The sequence below is a fragment of the Rutilus rutilus genome, assembly GCF_951802725.1.
Source record: "Rutilus rutilus genome assembly, chromosome: 4".
In the NCBI taxonomy this organism is placed as follows: domain Eukaryota; kingdom Metazoa; phylum Chordata; class Actinopteri; order Cypriniformes; family Leuciscidae; genus Rutilus; species Rutilus rutilus.
In genome coordinates, this window is record NC_140212.1 from 19728281 (window position 1) to 19751987 (window position 23707).

Genomic DNA, 23707 nt, shown 5'->3' on the forward strand with positions numbered 1-23707 from the left:
TAAAGGATAAAACACAGGAGATCTATTTACACTGTACTGTTTTCATTGACATTGATGAAGCATTTTTGAATCTGGATGTACACACGTTCTAGATTAAGATTGTCAGTGAATAACAGCCTACATTTTTGCTAATATAATGCCTCTTTTTTTCTCTCATTGTTTTTCAGTCTATCCTCACGCCATCACTATTGTGTCTCCGTGTTCGGGTTCTGATAAGAAGCAGGTGTTGAATTTCTGTGCTCAGAGCGCAGAGGAGCTCCTCAAGTTCGTAGAGGACCTGAAGGAGTCCATCGCCGAGGTGTCAGAGATGGAACAGATACGTATTGAATGTGAGTGGGCTGTGTGTCAAAATATCAAGTGCATGTGCGCGAGAGAATTTTAATGTGTACCTCATTCCACATCATTTTGGGCTTGTTTAGGAAAAGTCGTTACATTTCTAAGCAAATGGTTTCCCTCTGACTGACAAAACCCTTGTCTTTATAGACAGACTTACCTTGAAGGAAGGACCTGAGCCATAGGCCTCGTGCCTATAGCTCAGGTCCTTCCTTCAAGGTAAGTCTGTCTTGTATCATAGACTTGTGGGTGGACTCTTTTGACTGAGGCTATTAATCAATCAAGTCAGTAAATACTTTTTCATTTTTTCTTGCTTCGTGATGTGAATCAACAGTCTTCTCTTGAATACTGCACAGTGTTCCCATGGTAACACTGGATAATGCTGTCCATTTGCTGGGTTAACAGAAGAAACCCAGTTGTTTGCAGCAGTGAAACAGATGCTGAGACACTTATGATTAATAAAACTAAATGTCCAGAAGAAAATGTGAGTGGCTCTATGCAAATCTCTCCACCACAATGCTAGAGTTTCCCTGTAAGTGGTTTCCAGGGCGTTTACATTTACGTTTTTTTCTTTTGACACACCCTTTTATCTAAAGCAACTTGAAATGCATTTAAAGCATACAGTTCATGCCTTCCCTGGGAATCAAACCCATGACTTTGGTGTTGCTAATGCCATGCATTACGGTTTGAGCTACAGGAAAGTTGCTAAGGATGCAACAATTTATGCACTTTCAAATATTTTAGCATTACACCATTAAACTTGAAATTAACTAAATATTACATTAAGGAGCTTATGTTTTACCTGACAAACTTAAGTAATTTAAACATACAGTACTGTTATGATCTGGCTGTGTAGACACATCGCACGACGAAGGAGAATAAACACCACAGTCTTTATTAAATCCACTGACAGAAACACAGGAGTTAGCTGGAGAATAATATTAACACAACCACTTAAGGCGAGACACTACAGGTGAATAGGATAAATTTTTTAACTAGCAGATATCACCATGAAACTTTCCCAGTTGATTACCTAAATTAAGATGAGAAAAAAAATGTATTACAAGTTTTCTGTAATTTAATGTTTAAATATGCAAATCAGGCAATATCGAATCAAATATGCACTAATTTGCATAAAAAAACGATATCTGAGTATTGGATAAAGCCAGGTTAAAAATTATTTTTTCATTGTGTTCACATATTAAATGGGAAAAAAATTATAGAGGGATTTATGGATATCTACTTTTGTTATCCTGTAAATCAGAAAATACTGTCAATAGCCTTAAAAAAATGATTTTCGCCATGTTTTGTGGAATAAAATATTATATAAATCAGGCTAGGAATAATATATTTACAAATCCCTCTGTAAATGTCTTCATAATATAAGTAGGTACAAGTCTGGAAAGTTTGGTGTATATAGGTGCTACTGAAGTGGAGATTTCGGACTTGGAGTATGAGAGAAAAGTCATTTTGAGAAAACGGGCTTTAAAGATTTTTCATCAGCCAATGAGATTGCGCATTCAGCCCTTTTACTTTCACGATTGGTTGCTGATAAAAAGGAAATGACCATATTTGGATCCGACAGGATTGTACACAAGAGAGAGAGCTTCCTAACGGTGCATGTGATAGGCTGACGGCAGAGATCGCGGAGCAGCATGTTGATTTAGAACACGAACTTTTGTTGAATTTATGAGAAATCTACAGACGCAAACAGACAAAGTGTAATAAAATAAAGATCTAAATGTGTATTTCGGACTTTTTTTCAACACAAGTCTGAAAGAAGACATGTATTGAAGACAAATATCCCAAAATCTCAAAATTGACCAGTAAAAAAAAAAAAACGTGTCTCGCCTTAAACATAGACAATGACCGAAAGCAAACTGAACCAAACAGGAAGTATTTATACACAAGGAACATGAGGGAACTAAATGGAAACATCTGGACAAGAATTAACTAATTAGTAACCATAGAGACTAACAGAAATGACAGGAATTAAAGGTGAACTAAGTAACTTTTTTACCTTAAAGGTGCATTGCGCAACTTTTCATGTTAAAAATACCCGTTTTCTAACCCATACATGCTTAAACAATTGCCTGATGGGCTGACTGAGCCCTTCTCTGATCACTGCGATTGCCTCTATAATCCTGTACAGTAAAATAAATAAGAGGGATTCGGGTCGGAATCTGAGACTGGGCGTGACGTCATGCGCGTTCACGGCACGCTCATATGTCTGGCAGGTTTGTGATTGTGTATGCGCCGACGCCGCCATTCTCCGTAGAAAATGGATTCTAAGAGACCGGCTTGTAGTTCATTTCAAACACCAACGCAAACTCCACGTAAGATAAAAAAAAAAGAGAACTTTTGTCTAGTGCAACCAAAAGGTCCAAATTGGAGTCAGACAGGCGTCGGGGTAAGACGAGAGTAAACATAGGGAAGGCTTTCAACAAATGGAGAGATCTCCGGTCTGCTCTAGGGCTCAAACGGGATCCTCAGTTGGATTTTTTCTTGATAAAAAGGTAAGATATATCCCATTCTCTAATGTCTGATACGGCCAATAATGACAATAAATGACGATCCAAAAAATGTGTAATGCTTTAGCGTAAGCTAGATAAATGTACAATCGGAATAGGTTTTACTAACTTACCATTGTCAGTGATCAGGTTCAGAATGATTGTGATATAAAATGCTGATATATAAGTTAGATACTTAGACACAAATTTTGAGCAAATTACTGCTTAATTACGATGTATTGCTATTGGAATATGCTACTTAGCTGATCAATAAAACAGGCTAAACCCCCGCAAATCTTCGGCGGATTAGCCTGTTTGGCTTTTATGGTAACGTCATAGTGCCACTTGATTGTTTATTACCTTGAGACATTTGGGTGTACTTTGTTGACCGACTGTGTATGGTATGGTATCATGATTACAATTTTGAGCTTTTACAAAGTTATAACTTATATTGTTCATGAACGTGTTTCCATAATAATAGTCATAAGTGGATACAGTAAACACATAACACAGTTCAACATGGAGATAGATGGGAATAAAAAACGAAGTTTTCTACTACCCCCATTTTTTCCCTCACACATAAGTGTGTTATTTACTCAATTGCCTTTCCTTTCACATATTTTAAATTACTTGCCGATTTAAAACTTTATTACCTCTGAAGACATTATGATTGTAAACAAAAGATTTGTGCGGCTGATGCTCCTTGGGTTATGACCAGCTCGAGCTCGTGCAAGCGTGCGTGTGCGTGTGGTCCGTGAGCGTGCACACCTCTGGTTGCAGTTTCGCTTGCCGCCAGAGGGGGCGTAGTTCTGCGAAAACTCAGACTCTCGCGCAATGCACCTTTAACTGAACAGCCGGCCGCCGCGTCAGGAAGTATCGCGTGATATCAGGTCTCGCGATGTAAACAATTGCTTTACGGCCAAAAGAAATCTGCTAAAATGCCGTCATTATTGCGCTCCCTCACGCTGTTCGAACCCGAATGAAGAAGACGTTTTAAAGAATGTCCCATCTGCTTTGATGTCGTTGATCTACTAGCCTCTGGTGTCTGAGAATCACCAACGAGTTTTTACAACAGTGTTGTCAAATATCTATTCCGAAGCTGTGGGGAAGCTCTAGAGAGAAACCTGCAAGCAAAAAGCGAGAATACAGCGTAGAAATCCCGAAGCTACTGAGTGCTGCTTTAACCAAACAGAACATAATTGTGACAAATATATGGCAAAATGACGTTGATACACACATTTATATTTTAAGTAAGAGTGTCTCATTACTTCTGTATGTTTCAACACAAAAAAATATATAAATTGCATATACATTAAAATTATATATTATTTTAGTTTTATATATTATATAAAGTGGGAGAGAGGCCGCACTATGCTTCAATATATTTTTTATTTGCACAGACGCGTTTCGGCGCGTGCCTTCGTCAGTGTTATATATTATTCCATATTAAAAAAGGTCTAATATTAAATATTATTTTACATATAGTTCCTTAATAAATATTTACATACACTACCATTCAAAGTTTGGTATAAACTTAATATCACAAGTTTTAGTACTTAATATTTTAAGTTTTAAGTTGCAAAAAGAGTTGCAGCAGGTGAAATAAAGAGATGGATTTAAGGCAGCAGTACAGATATAATAACAAGGTTCAACAATACTCAGAATTTCTCACAAATAACTTATGAACAGAACAACCATCAAACACACAGATGTGAACAGACCAAGAACTGAACTGAAACACATGGCTTAAGTACAAACTCAAACCAATCAAGGGAACAAGCAACAGGTGTGACTGATAATCAAACAATGAGCAAAGCAAAGAAACTCCAGAAACCAACAAAAGAAACCGAACTAAACATAGACAAAACCCAGCCTAAACAGAAACAAACACATAAGATAACCGTAACAGCGACACATTTATGTATGTATTTATTTATCCTCATTTTGCGGTCTTGGCTCTTCTACTGTTTATTTGTGCAACATTTTTGAAAAAAATTCTGTGTATATATTTGCTTTCCCTGTGCGTTTGTCCTTTAGGAATCTCGCTGTTTTGATATTCCATAATAAAAAAAATATTTCGTTTGTACATTTCAGTCAGGCTTTCAAATATTATCTGAAGGAATTGAGGAGGAAAGATAGGGAAGCAGGAACAGAGAAATGTCTTTTGGTTTCCATGAGGTAGAAAGACAAAAAGAGAAAGAGAGAGAAAGAGAAAGGGGCTGAGTGCCACTGGACATCAAAGCATGTATTCTGCTGAGGCCAGTTGGTTTTCATTACATCCTGTGCTAGAGAGAGCAAGGGTCCATGGAAAGTCTTGTGCCGTTTTGTATCTGTGTCAGCAGTTTCACTGAGAACAGAGAGATAAGCACCTTTACTCTCTTTCAGGAATACAGCTGTAGTTGAACTGAGAGCTGTCATCTACACAGCTACACATCTTTTCTTTTCCACATAAAAGGAACTTCTCTTTACAACCAAAGCATGAATAAATCCACTTGTGCATTGATACTTTTACTTGTATTTCATGTCTTTGTCTTTATTTTAGCGCAGCACATAAAGGCAACCTTTTGAGGCAGGTAATCTGTTATCCAAATGGGGCTTCATTCTAGAGCTCTTGCTATGCAATAGTTTCTCTCAATCTAACTATTTTAAAATGACAGAAATCTACAAAAATAAACCGAGGTTTCAAGGAGAATATCTCAAAGAATAGTAAGGGGATAAATAGTCTTTAATAAATAACTCAGAAGATCACTAAAGATACTTTGGAGATAAACAAACCACACAAACATGGGGGTTTACACGACACCCTTTTTCAAATAAAAACGGAAAACTTTTTATGTGTTTTGGCCATTCATTTACACGACAGCGGCGTTTTGGGGGCCTGAAAAACACAAACTTTTGAAAACACGTTTCAAAGTGCACGTTTTTGTAAACGATACGTAGTCGTCTCCATTAAACTACAAAAATGCGAATTTGTGAAAATTGTGACGTCATGCGCATGCGTATTACGTGTTCAGTCTATAGGCACGTAGTGTTTCTGTACAGAGTGACATCGCCAACTACTGGCCTGGCATGAATAATACAGCATTTTTAGTTCTTTTCGCAGATCCATGAGAACGGAAATCATTTTGACAACGTTGTCGTCTGTTCATCTAAATTGTATACAAGTGATACTAATTGGTAACCAAGGAAACTAAGGGTACATTTACACAACAAAGATATGCTTAAAACTGAGACGTTTTTCCTTTGAGTTTTCCGCGTACAGGCGACACCATTGACAAAACGATCCCCATTTATACGGATCCGCGAAAACGACTAAAAACGCTGTATTCTGCTTCCAGGCCATTAGATGGCGATGAAACACTATAGACTGAACACGTAATATGCATGTGCATGACATCATCGTCTTCAGAGATTCGCGTTTTTGTTGTTTACATGGAGACCGGTTTAAAAATCTTCCACTTTGAAACTCGTTTTCAAAAGTTTGCGTTTTCAGGCACCCAAAACGCCGTTGTCGTGTAAACGAATGGCCAAAACGCATAAAAAGTTTTACGTTTTTAGTTGAAAATGGTGTCGTGTAAACAGCCCCTTAGAAGGGGAACACAAGAGCTAGACAGAAAGACACAGAGAAACAGAAGAACGAGACAAGAACTAAACCGAACATAACCTGACAGTTAAACTGACAGTTTAATTTTGACTTTCAAAAACACATAGATCAACCTGAAAAAATACAATAATATTTATAGCCATACTTATATTACTTTGACTCTCTGTTTACACTATCATTATGAAAAATTACATGAAACCTTTTGTTGAAAATGGTATATAAAAAAAAATATATAAACCCACTCAAATCAACATAAAACCTAAACTAGATTTAAAAAAAGTCATCATTATTATTATTATTATTATTATTAATTGTCATACACAGTATTTTCTTTCAATTGCTGTCTGCATACCTTCTCTATTCTCAGGAATCTCTCTATTCTCCTTTTATCCTTCAACGTATATGGTAATAAATATGTTTAACTATGTACATAGTATCCAGATGATTTGTTGTCAGCTATTCTTTGTGCACTCACAGGTTTTGTCGAGGCTTATTCCTTTCTAATGGTTTCATTAAATCAGAGGGCATATTTCCCTTTAAAAAGTCCTAATGTAGAGCCAGAGCTTTCTTACAATTCTGTCGGAGAAGGGAAAAACTCTTTTGTAGCCTGATTAGAAATGACAGGCAATTATCATCAAGCCCTGGGTGTAAGTATGGTGAATTGGAGCTCTGCTGTTTAGGGCCAGACGGCTCAAGGTTTAGAGCATGTGAGCAAATTGTTGTATGTGTTTAGCTGTTTTGTGCCTTTGTTGGTCCGTATAGAGAGTGTGTGTATGTATGTGTTTCTGGCATGGACTTACAACTCGCCTTGTCTCTTTTCACTGTCTTTTTAGGGGAGTTGGAGAAACAACAGGGAGCCAAAACTCACTCCATCAAAAACAACGGGACTCAACTTGAGTTGAAGGGAAGACAAGGTTCTCCAGGTAATTTACAACAAACAACACTGACACACATTTATCTGCTGTATTTCTTACCATTTGCATTCAACATCTTTTCAGGTATTACCTAGCAAGATTCACAGTGTGTGCTGTACATTTAAAATATCATCAAAACTCAAAAGAAAAAGAGAGAGAAAAAATAAAATAAAATTCAGTTCCAGACAATATTGTTCCCCCCAGGCATCACAGAGACCAGAAATATGCTGCTTTCTGAGATACCCTATTTTGGTGTAATTTTAAATCAGAATCAAATGTATTCTCTGCAGATAAAGCAATCCCAGAAACCACTGCGATAAGATAGCGGATAAAATCATTAAATATGCATGAAGGATTAAATGAATATACTAGCATTTCATCCCAAACTCAAAAGCATGACCAAAATTAGCTCAGAAATGGAATATTTTACCCAATATTTGTGTGCACTGTTTGCATATGCTTACAAGGCTTCATTAGCCTAGCAACTTGCTGACGGCAAACTCTTGTGCACACACTATTTGTTTGCTGTACAAAGTTGCTGTCTGTTTACAGTGTTTCAGATTGGTCACTTAAAAGTTCCATTAGTTAGATTAATGCTTTAGACGCTAGCTTACTTAGACACAGGCCCGGCACCACGGAGGGACATTGCCCCCTCAGATCTGATTTGTGCCCCCTCAGTTTTAATTTGACCCCCACCTCCGAAACATGATCGATTTAACGATTTAACGATTTAACGCGTACGATCACAACAGTGTGATTAGAAAATGCAGTGTGTCACGTGATCAACTGCAAAATTCAAATGTGTTTTCGCGCTCACCGCTTTTCATATCACAACCATTCAGGGTTTTCAACCACATGTTTATTTTATGTTTCAGACATTTAAATACACATAAGTACCAGCATAGTTTGTTAAATACACACTGAAGTCTATGAAAGCAGCAACAATAATCCTTTCAATCATAATTTAACGAAGTGTGTTATTTATATCAGACTATAAAGTTCACTCTATTCTTCATCCAGTTCTCCGGGCACATACTTTTATGTATTTCGGGAGCAGTGGATGAATTAACGTGATGTAAATTTAACAGATCCGATTGAATTGCAGCACAATCAAATATGGCGGATGCCCATCGCACGTTACAGATCAACATGATCATTATAAAGAAGTTTGAACTACAAAACACATTCACTTACATGTTTTTGACAATCTGAATTATATCAGATAGTTATGGAAGCTTGTTTCCGCCACAAAATAAAAAAAATTAAATGATAATTGCGACTTTTTATCTCACAATTGCGAGTTTACATCTCGCAATTCTGACTTTATTTCTCAAAATTGCGAGATACAAAGTCAGAATTACGTGAAATAAAGTCGCAATTGTGTCTTATAAAGTCAGAATTGCGTGAAATAAAGTCGCAATTGCGTGTTATAAAGTCAGAATTTCGAGATATAAAGTCAGAATTGCGTGAAATAAAGTCGCAATTGCGTCTTATAAAGTCAGAATTCTGACTTTTTTTCTCGCAATTGTGACTTTATATCACGCAATTCTGACTTTATAACACGCAATTGCGAGTTTATATCTCGCAATTCTGACATCTTTTCTCAGAATTGTGAGATATAAACTCACAATTGTGAGATATAAAGTCCAATTCTAAAAAAAAAAAAAAAGACGGACTTTTTTCTTTTTTTTACCTCAGAATAGTTTATCTCACAATTCTGACTTTAAATCTCCCAATTGCGTATTATAAAGTCAGAATTGCGTGATGTAAAGTCGCAATTGCGAGAAAAAAAGTCAGAATTCTGACTTTATAAGACGCAATTGCGACTTTATTTCACGCAATTCTGACTTTATATCTCGCAATTCTGACTTTATAACACGCAATTGCGACTTTATTTCACGCAATTCTGACTTTATATCTCTCAATTCTGACTTTATAACACGCAATTGCGACTTTATTTCACGCAATTCTGACTTTATATCTCGCAATTCTGACTTTATAACACGCAATTGCGACTTTATTTCACGCAATTCTGACTTTATATCTCGCAATTCTGACTTTATAACACGCAATTGCGACTTTATTTCACGCAATTCTGACTTTATATCTCAAAATTCTGAGAAATAAAGTCAGAATTGCGAGATGTAAACTCGCAATTGTGAGATAAAAAGTCGCAATTATCTCTTAAAATGTTTTATTCTGTGGCGGAAACAAGCTTCCATAGATAGTTCATGATATAATTCACAAGTTTGTGAATATTTTAAATAAAAAATGAAAACAAAATAAAAGCGATACATCTGTTAGCGCTATTGTGGAAGCGGTTCCTTCCTCCCCTCCGACATGCACCCCTGGAACGTGATTTTAACCGAGGGGGACCCAACTGAACAACCACCCCCCAAGATGGCGCCCTTAAGAATTATGAATGCCCCAGTTCGGCTCTGCCTAGACAGTAGATGAGGTAAAAGTGAGTTAGTTAGGTTATGGAACAGAGTTCGAGAGGTTTTTTTTAGATGGAGACAGGATGATTACATGCATTCTACATCTGTGCTTTTTTACTGTAAGCAATAGAGAGACAGTAGCCGCGTTTCCATTACCCTTCAAATTGCGCAAATTGAAATTGCGAATTGAAAATACGCCCAATGGAAACACGTACATTTCGCAAAAACTCCCATTTATCGCAAAAACGTTTTTACGCTCGCATGAGGTGGTTTTTCAGGCAATTCGAAAAAGAAATATTTCGCAAAACTGTAATGGAAACAGTTTTTGCGCATTTACAGGTCACCTGACGTAGATGACGCGGTATGTTTGGACAGAATACGAGACAGAGTTCTTTATTAAATTCATATAAGACGAAATAATTACAGGAATAATGGATTCTATACCTCAAATAAATGCCACAATCAAGACCTCGAAGCAGATATGAGGGAGAAACACCCAGAAACACCTCATATGTGCCGCTCACAAGTATAATAAGGGTCGTTCCTTACTATTAATGCTTGGAAAACACTCATACATCTCCTTCGATTAATAATAATGGCTAGTGCAGTGGCTGGGATATACATCGGTCAATGGAAACGCTGTCATTTCGCAATCGTTTTTTGTCGACATTTAAAAAAAAAATCGCAAAAGTTTTGCGCAAATCTGTAATGGAAACGCGCCTAGTGTGATTTTGTCTAGGGTTGTATTATTGATGTGAGTTTCAATACAGTAGTGTATTGAAACCTAAAACACCCCTCAAAAGTCAAACAAAAATACAGTCTACTGAACCAGCCTCCAGACTGCAGTCCAGTTTTTGGATCAATGTTTGGACAAATCTTCAGCCGACCAATATTTGGGTGAATCTAAAAAAAACACCAGGTATAATTCACTACAAAAATCAAAATAAAGAAATTATATTTCTCTTAATATTATTGATTTGACTGCGATGACACTATTGGATGAGGACTGAACTGAGCTTGATGATGACATCACTGTTTTCTGCAGAACTGCTCTATAGGTGAAATGAACAAATTTAATATTTGATGATCTTTTCAACGGAACTAATTCAAATACTGAACTGACTATAAATGAACAATTACACATTTTTCTTTTAGAGCTGCTGTACAGCCGAAATTACATGTTTGAATCATTGAATATATTTTTCTTTTTTTATATAAAGCACTGTATAAATAAAGGTGACTTGATTTGACATATTAAAAAAAGAAAAAATGAAAAAGAAGACAATAAAGTACTTATTCCATTTTTTGTGTGATTTAAATAAATAGAGATATTTAAATTGCAAAGTACTTAGAACTATTTATACTTATTTAAATAATTGTATTTTGGTCATTTTTGACTGTATTACAGTAGTGAGAATCATAGTTTAGAAGATTTAATAAGAATTCCAAAACAAAAACAAAAAACTCAACTAACAATTTATTAATTATAATAATTTGGGGCAGAATATATACTTAAAGGTATAGCGGAGGATCTTTCCGAATTTTAGATAAGACCCGCCCTCTCCGCTTTTTGAATAAGTTTGATTGATTCACCAGAATGATTGACAATTAGGAGGACCAATAGTATAGGTGATCCACCCGGAAGTAAAAAATCCTCCGCTATACCTTTAAGTGGCACAGTGAACCACCACTGATAAATATAGCATTTGTTTGTTAAATTCATGCTGCTTTAAATAGTATTTTAAATAATTCAAACAACAATGTTGTTGTAGAATAAGAAAAAATATCCAGACGAACATTCTGTTGTAGTGATTAAACCTAATTCCAAGCATATTTACTCAAACTATCATCTTGTACTGTATGTATCCAACCATTCCTTAATCTTTAGTCTGACCTGGATTTCTTTTCTCACAGGCAAACAGGAATTGAACACATCACAGAGCGGACACAATGCAGTAGAGGTAAGAGCTCAGTGTTCTCGCAGGTAAGTCTCTACAGACCCCTAGAAGCATCCGTCAAACAGCGTCAGTAGCTTACAGCGCATAGAACACATTAAGTTAGTGAACAGGAATTAACAAGCTACAACAGCCATATGTTCCTGCTGGAGTGAAAATGCAGTGTCCTCAACCAGACGACCTTCCACTTCCCCTCAAGCCAATCTAAACGTTATCGCCGCCAAACCCAAAATCATCAGAAGCCCCCTGGAGGTAAAACTCATCAGTGCACTGCTGCCCCCTCCTGTTAAATTAACACTGCAGTGTGGAGGAGACTTTCAAGAGCATTGCCAACAGAGGCACAGCTTTATTCAAGTATGAAGAAAACAGTTCAGCAGAATCAAACTGTTCAGGAGAAAATGGAGAGCGTTTCAATGCGCGTTATGAAAGCTTTCCATATAGCGCTTAGAAAGGGAGTGTTTTTTTGTCAAAACTACGCAAACAGCATGACTAAACTCTCACTCAGACATGACTATATGTCTGTTTTTATTATATGGAAAAATCCAGCTGCAATAATTGTTAAGTCTATGTGCATAAGCTTGCTGTGCTGTGAGTGGTGTGTTTTTAAGTCACCATATTAAGTTTAAAATTAGTCTTGAAACTCAAACTGCATCATATCAAGTTATTATTGATTGAACCTAAATAAAATAGTTTCTAAAAATAGTCTTAAAAATATACTTTTAAGATTGGAAGACTTGTTTTTCACAATTGACCGTTCGCAAAGACCCGCCCCCTTTAGTTACTGTTGCTATGTCCGACAAGCCATGCCGCTCTCACGCCACACATGTTCTCACGCAGTGAAAAATACATTGCGGAGCAGAGAGGACACTGACGACGAGCCAACAGACAGGAAAGACCAGGTTACTTTTGGTATGAAACAAAGTCTCAACTTTCAAATTTGGTCAGTTAAAGAAATGTAAATAAATACCATTTTGTGGCTCTTCAATGTGTTGTGACAGAACGCTGTAGCGCCTCAGTTAAGGCTGTACGTGAACTGATCATCTCTTCCTTCTAGTTAATTTATAGCATCAAATAAACATGAATGAACATCAGAAGTAATGTTATTTCAACAGTGGAAATACGTCAATCATACTCCCTGCGAAGGGCGAATTGATGACATGTATTAAGGCTGTGACATACCAAGCCGACATAAATGAACTAGCGGCGAGGAAAGTGCTAGCGGACAAAAAGCTGCGCTTGAACACACCAAAAGAAGAGAACTAAAAAGAACTAAAGGCGACTGTCAACTAGAACATGCGTTCTGTGCCTGCGTGTAAGTAAATATCTGTCTATAAGCAGGTATCAATTCATCATTCAAAAAGGGAAACCGAAACTAGGACTGCAGATATACAAACTGTAAACAAAGCAGCCCTCACTTACCATTTTGAATATCAATCATGCTCATGCTGATGGCTCATGCTGTTATGAAAATATTCGCACATTTGAATGTTCAGATAAGATGACATTAAATTAGAACAGCCTTCTTTCTGTGTTGCCTTGACTTCTTTGCTCGCTTCTTTTCTCATGCGCTCGTTCACTAAGATGAACAGCCAATCAGAGTTCTCTCTCAGACGGCCGCCAAAAAAACACCCAAAGGGGGTGCGGAACACACAGCAAAAATAGTGTGACCGTCGGCTTGGTGTATCAAGGGCTAAACAGATTCAGTTTTTATTCGCAAACTCACACTCAATGCTAACCAGGTAGTAGACGTTCAACATTTCAAACAAGCCCCAGTTAACTCTAACATAAATCTGATGTAGCATCCTCTCTGCAGGGTTATTAAAGACACTGTAGCAGACAAACTCTACATAAAATACATTACCCAGAGGGCCATGTGATTAGCATCATGATGTAGCACCATCTTCTGTGCACATGAGGGAACTCAAGGACACAATGGCAAACAAGCACTGGGCAAAGACCAGTAAATGAGATAGAGCAAACTGGCCGGTGACCTTTTTTGGAATAACAGTGTGTGGTCTAAATGGCAATGCATGTAGAATAATAATAAATAATAAAAAACGTCAAAAATATCTGTCACTGTTGAAATAGAAAGTTTGTATGTATGGGGGTGGGCGGGGGTAATAAAAATGGTAAAAGCACATAATAAAAATACTAAAACTAAAATAGTAAAAAGGTTTATACACTTTATATTAAATTTCATTGACAAACATTATATAATGCTTAACCGATCATTAGTTAATATATATTCACAAAGCTAGAAATATATTAACGTGCTTGTTAATGTTTGCTAATGAACTTATTAAACATTACATGTTGATTGATTACAATATCATTATTTAATGTAAATTAAAATGCAGCAGACTTTAAGTATACCAATTTAGTGTACCAACAGTACAATTGCAGGGTATTTATATTAAGCACATAAATATGTAAATGTATTTGTAGTATACTTAGCATAAAATAAATACATTTTGGTATATTTATTTTTTAGGGTGAATTCAGGTCACTTTTGCCATTGAGATGACTGAACATAAAGATATTAAATTATTAGTAAATAATGAATAGTTTCAACTTTAGTGGGTTTAGTTGGGTACTGCAAAAACATGAACAAATAATTAATACAAATTAATAAAAAAACAAACAAAGACCAAATGTATGACCTTTAAGACTGTGGTTGAGTTAATGAATAATATATTATCATGAATAGTGTGTGAAGTGCCTAAAATTACTAATTAAACTATTTTTTATCAACATTTGAAAAGTGGATTAGGTAATATATTTTGAACTTTAATGAACTAATGGAGGAGCTTCAGCATAGTCGCATTTATACAGAATTCAATCTTATTTCATAATTTATCAGCAGTTTGCAGTATGACACTTTTTTAATGAGATTTGTTAGCATTTTATCAGATGTAACCATCTGTTACTCATTATGTAACCTTTAATATGTTTATATAAACATTAACACGCACGTTATCTAACAGCTATTTGAGTATATATTAACGAATTGCCCGTTAAGCATTATTTAATGTTTGTTAATGATTTATCTTTCAATCATTGTAAAACATCTGTCAAAATAATTTGTAGATTTAAAAAAAAAAGTGCATGATCATATGAATTGAAAGTTTAATGGCATTTGTAAGCATTTCAGTTCACATTAAATAACAATCTGTTAATCATTATGTAATGTTCATAATGTAAAGTTCATTAGTAAACATTAACAAGCTCATTATCTCATATTTCTAGCTATGTGAATATATATTAACTAATGATCAGTTAAGCATTATATAATGTTTGTTAATTATTTATTTCTGAATGTTAATATAAAGTGTTACCAAAACAGATAACTCAAACACTCTCTTTGCAAACAGGAAATATGAATAACAACTACATTTCAAGATTCTGATTCAACAAATCAGAAGGATCCTAAGGAAATTGCTTAAGAAAATATATACCATTTCTCGTCACACTTTAGATTAGGGTCCAATTCTCACTATTAACTATTAACTACGACTCAATAAACTTTTTGGACCCTAAATTAAAGTGTTAACCAATTTGTTATTAGAATTACCAAAAATCAACAGCTACCATTAGATGTAACATATTAGTAGCCTGAACATGATCAGAGTGGCAGCGACTTCCTGTCTGGCACTGAAAACCCTCACCTTAATCATGCCACATGTAAATGTCAGCACCCCACGAACCCCTGAAGAGCACCGGCTGTCAGAACACATCGCAGGCAGTAGAGGGGTCAGAGGAAACGCCAGCCATATCCTGGAGGAGAGGGTTGAAAGAGAGAGAGAAACAAGGTGTCCAACCACTATAGACTAGTTGAGCCACCTGCCAATTTACACACGGTAGTACCGCCGTCACATTTAATAAAACATGCTCTAGCTGTTATGGATGGCAGTAATTGACACATGATAGCTGGACTGGTATGAGGTTGAGATGGACTTGACCTGAAAATTGCAGACAAAAATGGAAGCTGGAGTGTGATGGAGGGTTGCTGAGCTTCAGCATAGTCACATTTATGCAGAATTCATTGTTATTTCATAATTTATCAGCAGTTTGCAGTATGACACTTTTATTTTTGCACTTTATGTATTCATGAAGTCAGATTTGGAATATGCAGATTTGAAAAAAACAACAACATTTCAAATCCATTTAACTAAAATAATAATAAAAAAAAAAAAAAAATTAGTGCAGAACTAAGGCAGCCCTAACATTCTAAAACTAAAATACCAACGCTATCTCACGACCAATTCGTACGATTTGTCTAAACCCCAGTGATGGGTAGGTTTAGGGGCGGGGTCAGGGGTAGGTGATTCGTACAAATTCATACAAATTAGGCAATTTGTAAAATATCTACGATTTAGCAACAATCGTACAAATTCGTGTGAGTGAGGTCGTGTGAATTCTTACGAATTAGCCACCTCGTAAATTACGTACGAATTGCCGTGAGAATGTGCTTGAAAATACCTAAAACTAGGTAAAACCTACGGAATCATCATACTATAAACTTCTGTTCACCAACACAGTTTTTACCTCACCTGAAACCCCCCACACTCTCTGTTCTCAGACAAAGTGGTGCACTGCCAGTCAATTCGTGCCCTAACTCCAACAGTCAGGAAGATTGATTCACAAGACGATGTCCTCACTTTAGCCCTCAAGCTAAACCTTGAGAGCCACCATCTATCCTGAGACCAAGCTAGACTAACTCACTTTTTCACCTGTTCATCACTCCTCAAAGTCATCAATCCCAGAAGCGTGTCTGTATCCCGCAGACAATCGTGGAGACATTTCATTAGAGCCCAGGAGATGGTTAGAAAGAATGAGAGAGTTGGAGATGGTTAGAAAGTCCTGGCAAACTCTTGTTTAAGCCCCGAACCTTAAGTGTTAGAAATAGTGATGGCATGCGTTCAGATGTGTGTCGTCTGTAGTTGTCCAACTACACCCTTCCCATTGTTTAACCTGTCCCACCCTTTCTTGTCCCCCTTCTTCCCTGAATCGTTCTTCATTCTCTATTCCTAAAATGCTCAAGTGGTTTCCAAGGGAGACACAGGGGCCCTCAGTGTCCTCTTAATAACCACCACGCACCTTAGAGACACAAACACACGGCCCCCGAAACCCTCCACATCTGCATCCCCAATTCCAGCTTCCCACCCTCTGTCCGAGTTGCAAGACACCGAGCAAACCCCTTGTGCCACCCAACACTTTACGCATGTCTTTTGTGATGTGTGTTCACCGGAGGGCTGATGGCGGTAGAAGGAGAACAGTCTTATAACATATGATGCTATCTCTGACTGTTTTCTAAACTAGGTGTCAATTCACAACAGGCTTCAGACGTACCAGCTCAACACGGCACCGTCGAGCCCTGAGAGCGCCGCCCTTCTGAACCACCAGAGGGAGCTCTTCCAGCAGCCTCCATTGCAGCACGCCAGCCCCACACCCTCGCACTCCTACCAGCCCGTGGCACTGACCGAGATACGACCAGACACGCTCATCCAGTGCCAGCAAATCGTCAAGGTCATCGTCTTGGACAAAGGCGGTCACGGCCGCATGGAGGCGTTCCTCAGCCAGAGCCCCACTCATCACCAGCTCATCCAGTCTGTGCTCTCCACACCAGTGCGTTCACCCGACAGCGGAGGCAACCAGGGGGGGAACGACGGCTCACAACCTCCACTGCCTCCACCACCACCACCATACAACCACCCTCACCAGTATATACCCCCAGATCCCCGCCTTGCACTGCAGAGGACCCCAAGTGGCTCTCGTAGCCTAATGTAGAGTTAAAACCGACAAAACTGCAGGCGCACTTTTACAGTATTTATCTACATATGTATATATATGAAAGAAATATAATGAAAAAAGTTATCTATATACATATATTTAAGGTAACAGACATGACGATATGAAGACTTTATTGACTTTGCAGATATGTGTAAACAACTAATAAGAAAATACGATTTACTTAATCGCGGTGTATTTTGAAACGTTATGTAGTTTTAAAAAATTTCTTAACGGTTTTCGTCTTTCTGGACACTCTCTGAGATTATATTGCTGAGTACATGTCCTCGACAGGATTTCTCTGGTGCATTTTGTTATAGACAAAATGATTTCACGAAAGAAATGTGATACCCGACAACATTCGTTTCAATTCCACTGACACTTGCTTTTGTGTGGGAGCTGGTTTTAAGTGTAAAATCACCCTTTTGGCTTTTATTATCCTACTGATGTCTATTTAGTGTGTATGTGTGTGTATGCTTTTGACTGGAAAATGAGGTGCGTGCCAAAACGAGGATACCCTCCACCGTGGACTTTTTGCACTCTTGAACGCTTAGGGCTAGAGAAAACATTTGTGCTTATATCGATCATTTAGATTCCCTACAGGTATACAAACATTTGAAGAAAAAAAAATCAATAATTATATATATATATATATATATATATATATATAATATACATTTAAGCAGTACCATTTGCCACAAACTGTTTCTTCCCCCACTTATGTGGCTGATGTTGTATCCCTGTGAAATGTGATTTACTTCCTCATCACCTATCTTTGAAAATGTCTTTTATGTCACTTCTTTTAACTGATATATGTGTGTAAATTAAGAATGTAGAAAGTAATAAGGCTCTTTCACATGACTCGTACCATTGTTCCCAAGTGTGTTGAGGCTTTGGTCAAAATGAAGACAGTTTCAACTTTGACCTCATTTTCTGCTGATCTTTTGAAATATAATAGAATTACCAGAAAATTTGCATGACTTATCATCACGTGAGCAGTGCCGATGCAACAAATGAAAACATGTTTTCAATATTCAAGGGGAATTCGCTAATGAATTGCACCCACCTTTAGCACCATTCATTTGCATGTTCTTGTTTTAGCACCTGATTTGCAAATCTTGGCACAAACATTGCCAAAAATCATTTTAAATACATTATTTCGTCACAATCCCAGCGGACTACCACAATCTGGCATGCTTTACAAGGAAACTGAATAGCAGAGCCGGACAGTAACGGAGTACAGTACTTAAGTACAATTTTGAGGGATCTGTACTTTACTCAAGTATCATTTTTGGGGAGTACTCATGACTTTACTCAAGTACATTTGAGAGGCAAATATTGTACTCTTTACTCCGCTACATTTCTATCCATAACCGTGAGTACCCGTTACTTCTTCTAAAAAAAATTTAAAAAAAAGGAAACAAGAAAAATCTCGGAAACCCTCAATTTGTTGTTTCCCTCTCAAACGTGATTGGATTGTGCAGGCGCCACTGATTGGGACAGCCTATCAGCAATCACCTTCAGCTTTCCGCCAAAGTCAACTCCATGGTCAGATTTAAATAAGAGACGAAACCATGGACGAAACAATGGATGAAGATGCAGCAGGTCCATCCCGGGAATGTGCCAACCCGTGGCCCCACCTCGCCAGACTATTTCAATTTTCTGAACAAGTTAATGATAGTTTTCGCCTCAAGTGTTTGCTGTGTTTACCAATGTAAGCACTGTGGCAGTAGTAATGCAATATTTAGAAAATGTACTCTTGTACTCTTGATACTCAAGTACTTTAAAAAACAAGTACTTCAGTACTTTTACTTAAGTAGACATCTGCCTGTAGTACTTTTACTTGTACTTGAGTAAAATTTAGCAAGGGGTATCTGTACTTTTACTCAAGTAATGAAGCTGTGTACTCTGTCCGCCTCTGCTGAATAAGTATAAATGGCCATTTATGACACTCTTCTCCATTGTTTGATCATCATTTGATGCATTATAGATGCCATCCCTGACAGCAACGTGTCAGGGATGACACGCAGATAGTGTCGGCCACATGTGGATTCCGCGCTTACCAGATGTGGGCCGGATCTGGGGTGCGTTTCCCGAAAGCATCGTTAGCCGACTATGGTCGCAAGTTCCGTCGTTATCAGCATAGTTCAACGATTTGGTGTTTCCCGAAACCATCGTTCCAACGAACGTTCGCAAACAGCATCGCAAACTTGTGTGGTTGTAACGACAGCTCTCGAGCTGTGGTTAGAAGCATAGTTTCTAGTTTACATGAGATGTAGACTGAATAAATCCTTATCCTTAGCAAAATAAGCAAGCTGACATTCAGTACAACCCGTGTTATTTATTTAGAATACATACAAATGTAATTTACGTCTTTTAGTTTGTCAAGAGATTTTAAGCACCGTTTTTGAAGACTGCGCATGTGCGAACGTGCTCTACTATGTAAGAACGAGCCAATATTGAGTCTGGTAATAAAGCAAAATAACTGAGAAAAATTAGAAATGGTCTTCAGATGCCATGTCTGTAACTTATATGACAAAATCTAGCGTTAATTCGATCTCAAACAGATTAATTAAAATAAGTTATTAGTACACCACGTGCGAGACGTCATAAACCAACGTGGTTGAACGATACTTTGCGACATACGGTTTCGGGAAACAGTCGTGACTAGCTAGTTGATTTCTCCAACGATGCATCGTACTATGGTAGTTAAGCAGCGAGCTATATAGTTGTACGGGAAACGCACCCCTGGGCTGGGTTTCCCAAAAGCATCATAAGCTTAAGTTGATCGTAGAATAATTGCCACCAATGGTCTCTACGATCAACTTAGGTTTACGATGCTTTTTGGGAAACGCAGCCCTGGGCCGACACTATGTTGTTGTCTGGGATCTCTAAAAATATGTACAATTGCAAGCTATTAACATGGACCTTTTGTGAATTGCTCAATTTCTATAATACATTTTATTTGGGTAGAAAAATAGAGATCGGTTTATACAGTGTTTTTAATCTGGTTGGTGTATAAGATGCAGGGTTTTAGCCTGAAATATTAGCGTTGGACTTTTTTCCTGGTTTGACTTTCCCTGCTAGCATTTTATTTTATTTTATTTTTTTTTTAGTTGCCAGTCACCGCCAGCGTTTTTGATCATTTTGTCAAAAATGTAATGGACCCAAAAATATTTAGTAATGCAATATATCAAAAGAAAGAATAGAGCATCTGCTTTTAAACACCAAAAACAACGTTATATTCTAGCTTCATGCATCCTTTCTTTATCAACACTTGTCTGTGGGTAAGTTTCATAAAAATGCAAATTGTTGAACAAAAGAAAATCATGTTTATTTTTCTCCAACATGCATAAGCAATGCTTTTATTGCTTGTTTCTGTTCCTTTTTCGCCTGTGTTCTGATCCAGAGATTCAGTACTCTTTCAGAAGATGTGTAATAGCACCCCCTACCGTATAACAGTGAAAACACAGAAAGTCAGAAAATTCCATCAATGGCGGGGAAGCGTCGTCTCATAAATGATGGAAAATTCCGTCAATGGCGGGGAAAGAGTTAAGCTCAAACACATGTCACCTCTTCCGTTGGCTTTCACTATGTTCACTGTTTACTACCTAGCAATTTCGTAAAATAGCCTTTGCGAAGGTCAAAGCGTGCAGAGGGCTGTGTTAAAGCCCTGACACGAGTCATGTGAAAGGGCTTTTAGTATGTGGCAATGTATCCCGGCTCAACAATAGAAAAAAGAGCCAATCACAGCCAGCGAACCCTGTTTGCAACGGCTATTAGTTCTCACGCTCAGGAATTTCAGAGAGTACCTGAAAGAAGACTGAGATCTTTTAATGCTTGTACTTGAACTTTATGTAGCAACTTGGAACGTATAAGGCCATTGTGAAAAGGCCATTCGATCCCAGCAACCATCTTTGGACACGTTGTATGTTTGTCTGACATTCTGTGAAAAGATGACAGAATGCTGCATTACTGTCGTCACATGACTCAGACAATGTAACATGGTTTCATTGTGATATTCCTTCATCAATACTCACAACTACATAAAACGCCCAAGAGACACATCGTCAGCATTATCTCTGCTGTTTCACTCCTAAAACTCTTGTTTGAAGATTTTCGAGAGCCAAGTAACGCTTGGAACATCAACTGAGATGCACATTGTTGGCACAAAACACTTTAACCTAAATGTTTGTCTGGCTTTATCTAGTTGTTTTTCCCCCCAGCTAAATGGAAAACATTTCAATGGTTTATTTTTGTTTTGCTTGTATGTAGCTCATATATCAGCATATAAAGCAGCAAAGAATTAGCTCTGATAAATGTTAACTACCCACAATCCATCCATTTCTGATAAAAGCTTGTCATTGAAACATTAAAGTCAACATGAAACAGAATTCACCACCTATTTTGCTTCCACTGTGTAATGTGTTAAGGATGTGTAAAGTGATACATGATATTTAGTGAAAATTTCGATTGGACCATGAAAAGTGGGTGTTACCATAATGGAGCCGGACATAAATTTATATTTAGAAACGTAAAGGTGAAAATCATGCTCGATGACCCACATTGGTGATTCTTTTTTTTAAGTTATTTTCTATTATTGTCCTAATTTTTATTAAATTAACGTTAATGTACTGTAAACGTTGCCTAAATAGCTGTTTGCAGAGAAACTAATTTGTTTTAGAGGCACAGAAACCAGGAATGTGTATTAATTTGGTTTCATGTTGACTTTAAGCTGTAGGATTCGTAATCGTAACACCATTGATATGCCATAGTTAGCAGTGTGTCCTGTTTCCTCTGTTTTCTTATGATTGGGCATTTGTTTCATAATTATATTGCTGCTGTTTGGAGCTCCGAATCTCATTTTTGTTTCCTCTTCTCATTGTGTCTTTATTTCCATGTACAATGACGATTTGTACACCAGGTGTTTCATATATATAGAAACTCAATTGTACAACCTGGACATTACCGAATTGTCTATTCCTCTGAATGAACGCTGCGTCATTTTGTTTCTCACACATTTTCATTCAAAAATAGAATTTCTGTCATTATTTAATCTTCTTCATATCAAAGCCTGTTGTTGTGTCAGCTTAAAAAAAAATTACAAATAAAAATAAACAAGTTAATTGTGACTTTATGTCACAGAATTATGATTTCATATCTCATAACTGCAAAATTTGTGACTTTATTATGCTTTCATCAACTCAGACTCATTGGAAAAAAAAAAAATGCATTTGGTGACATATCTGCAAAATGATATGATGTTCTTGCATGTCGCTGCACAATGAAAGTGAAATGTTCAGTGGATGGCACTAAAAGCGCGTTCAGTTTTCTCTGAAACCGATGGTTATGAATGTGGCAAGATATGCATGTATTTCTGCAGTTTGGAAATGAAATGTCCAGTGAGTGGCAATAAACGGTTAATGCGCTATAGCGTTTTAAAATAATGTACCACTTACATTAAAGGGATAGTTCACTTTGAAATTAATTTTTGATATGTTTTAGCTTACCTCAAGGGCATCCAAGATGTAGGTGTCTTTGTTTCCGCAGTAGTTTCAATTTTGATATTTTTAGGTCAAACCGTTCTTGTCTGTCAGTCATATAATGCAGGTCTATGGTCACTGTCTCAAAACACAAGCACAGAGTCCAAATTAAAACAATTCCCCACGTCCAAATGAAACAATTCCCCATCATAAGTACACATTGATGGCCTAAGACACGAAACGAGCGGTTTGTGTGAGAAAACGAACAGTATTTATATCGTTGTTATCTCTTGAAAACAGCACACGTCCAAATGATCTGATGGCGCGGGCGGGTATAGATATATACATAGATGTCGCCTTGGCTACGGTTTCGTTCCAATGAACTGCAGTAGCGAAGGCGACATCTAGTGTATACATCTATACCCGCCAGCGGGCGGGTATAGATGTATACACTAGATGTCGCTTGGCTACGGTTTCGTTCCAATGAACTGCAGTAGCCAAGGCGACATCTATGTATATATCTATACCCGCCCGCGCCGTCAGATCATTTGGACGTGTGCTGTGTTCAAGAGATAACAACGATATAAATACTGTTCGTTTTCTCACACAAACTGCTCGTTTCGTGTCTTAGGCCATCAATGTGTACTTATGATGGGGAATTGTTTCATTTGGACGATGGGGAA

At 37.3% G+C, this 23707-nt stretch overlaps 1 protein-coding gene across 2 annotated transcripts in view; it reads left to right on the top strand.

The window, feature by feature from the left end:
- iqsec3a (IQ motif and Sec7 domain ArfGEF 3a) overlaps nucleotides 1–23343 on the top strand; it is a 160957-nt gene extending 137614 nt beyond the window's left edge. The window contains exons 11-14 of one of the 2 annotated variants that reach the window (XM_084406416.1): nucleotides 168–329; nucleotides 7281–7370; nucleotides 11714–11760; nucleotides 17074–23343. In XM_084406416.1, the coding sequence (XP_084262542.1) occupies nucleotides 168–329; nucleotides 7281–7370; nucleotides 11714–11760; nucleotides 17074–17541 (767 nt within the window). In that variant the 3' untranslated portion in view covers nucleotides 17542–23343. The remainder of the gene's footprint in view (nucleotides 1–167; nucleotides 330–7280; nucleotides 7371–11713; nucleotides 11761–17073) is intronic. The other variant, XM_084406417.1, reaches the window with a different exon arrangement.
- The last annotated feature ends 364 nt before the right edge of the window (nucleotides 23344–23707 follow it).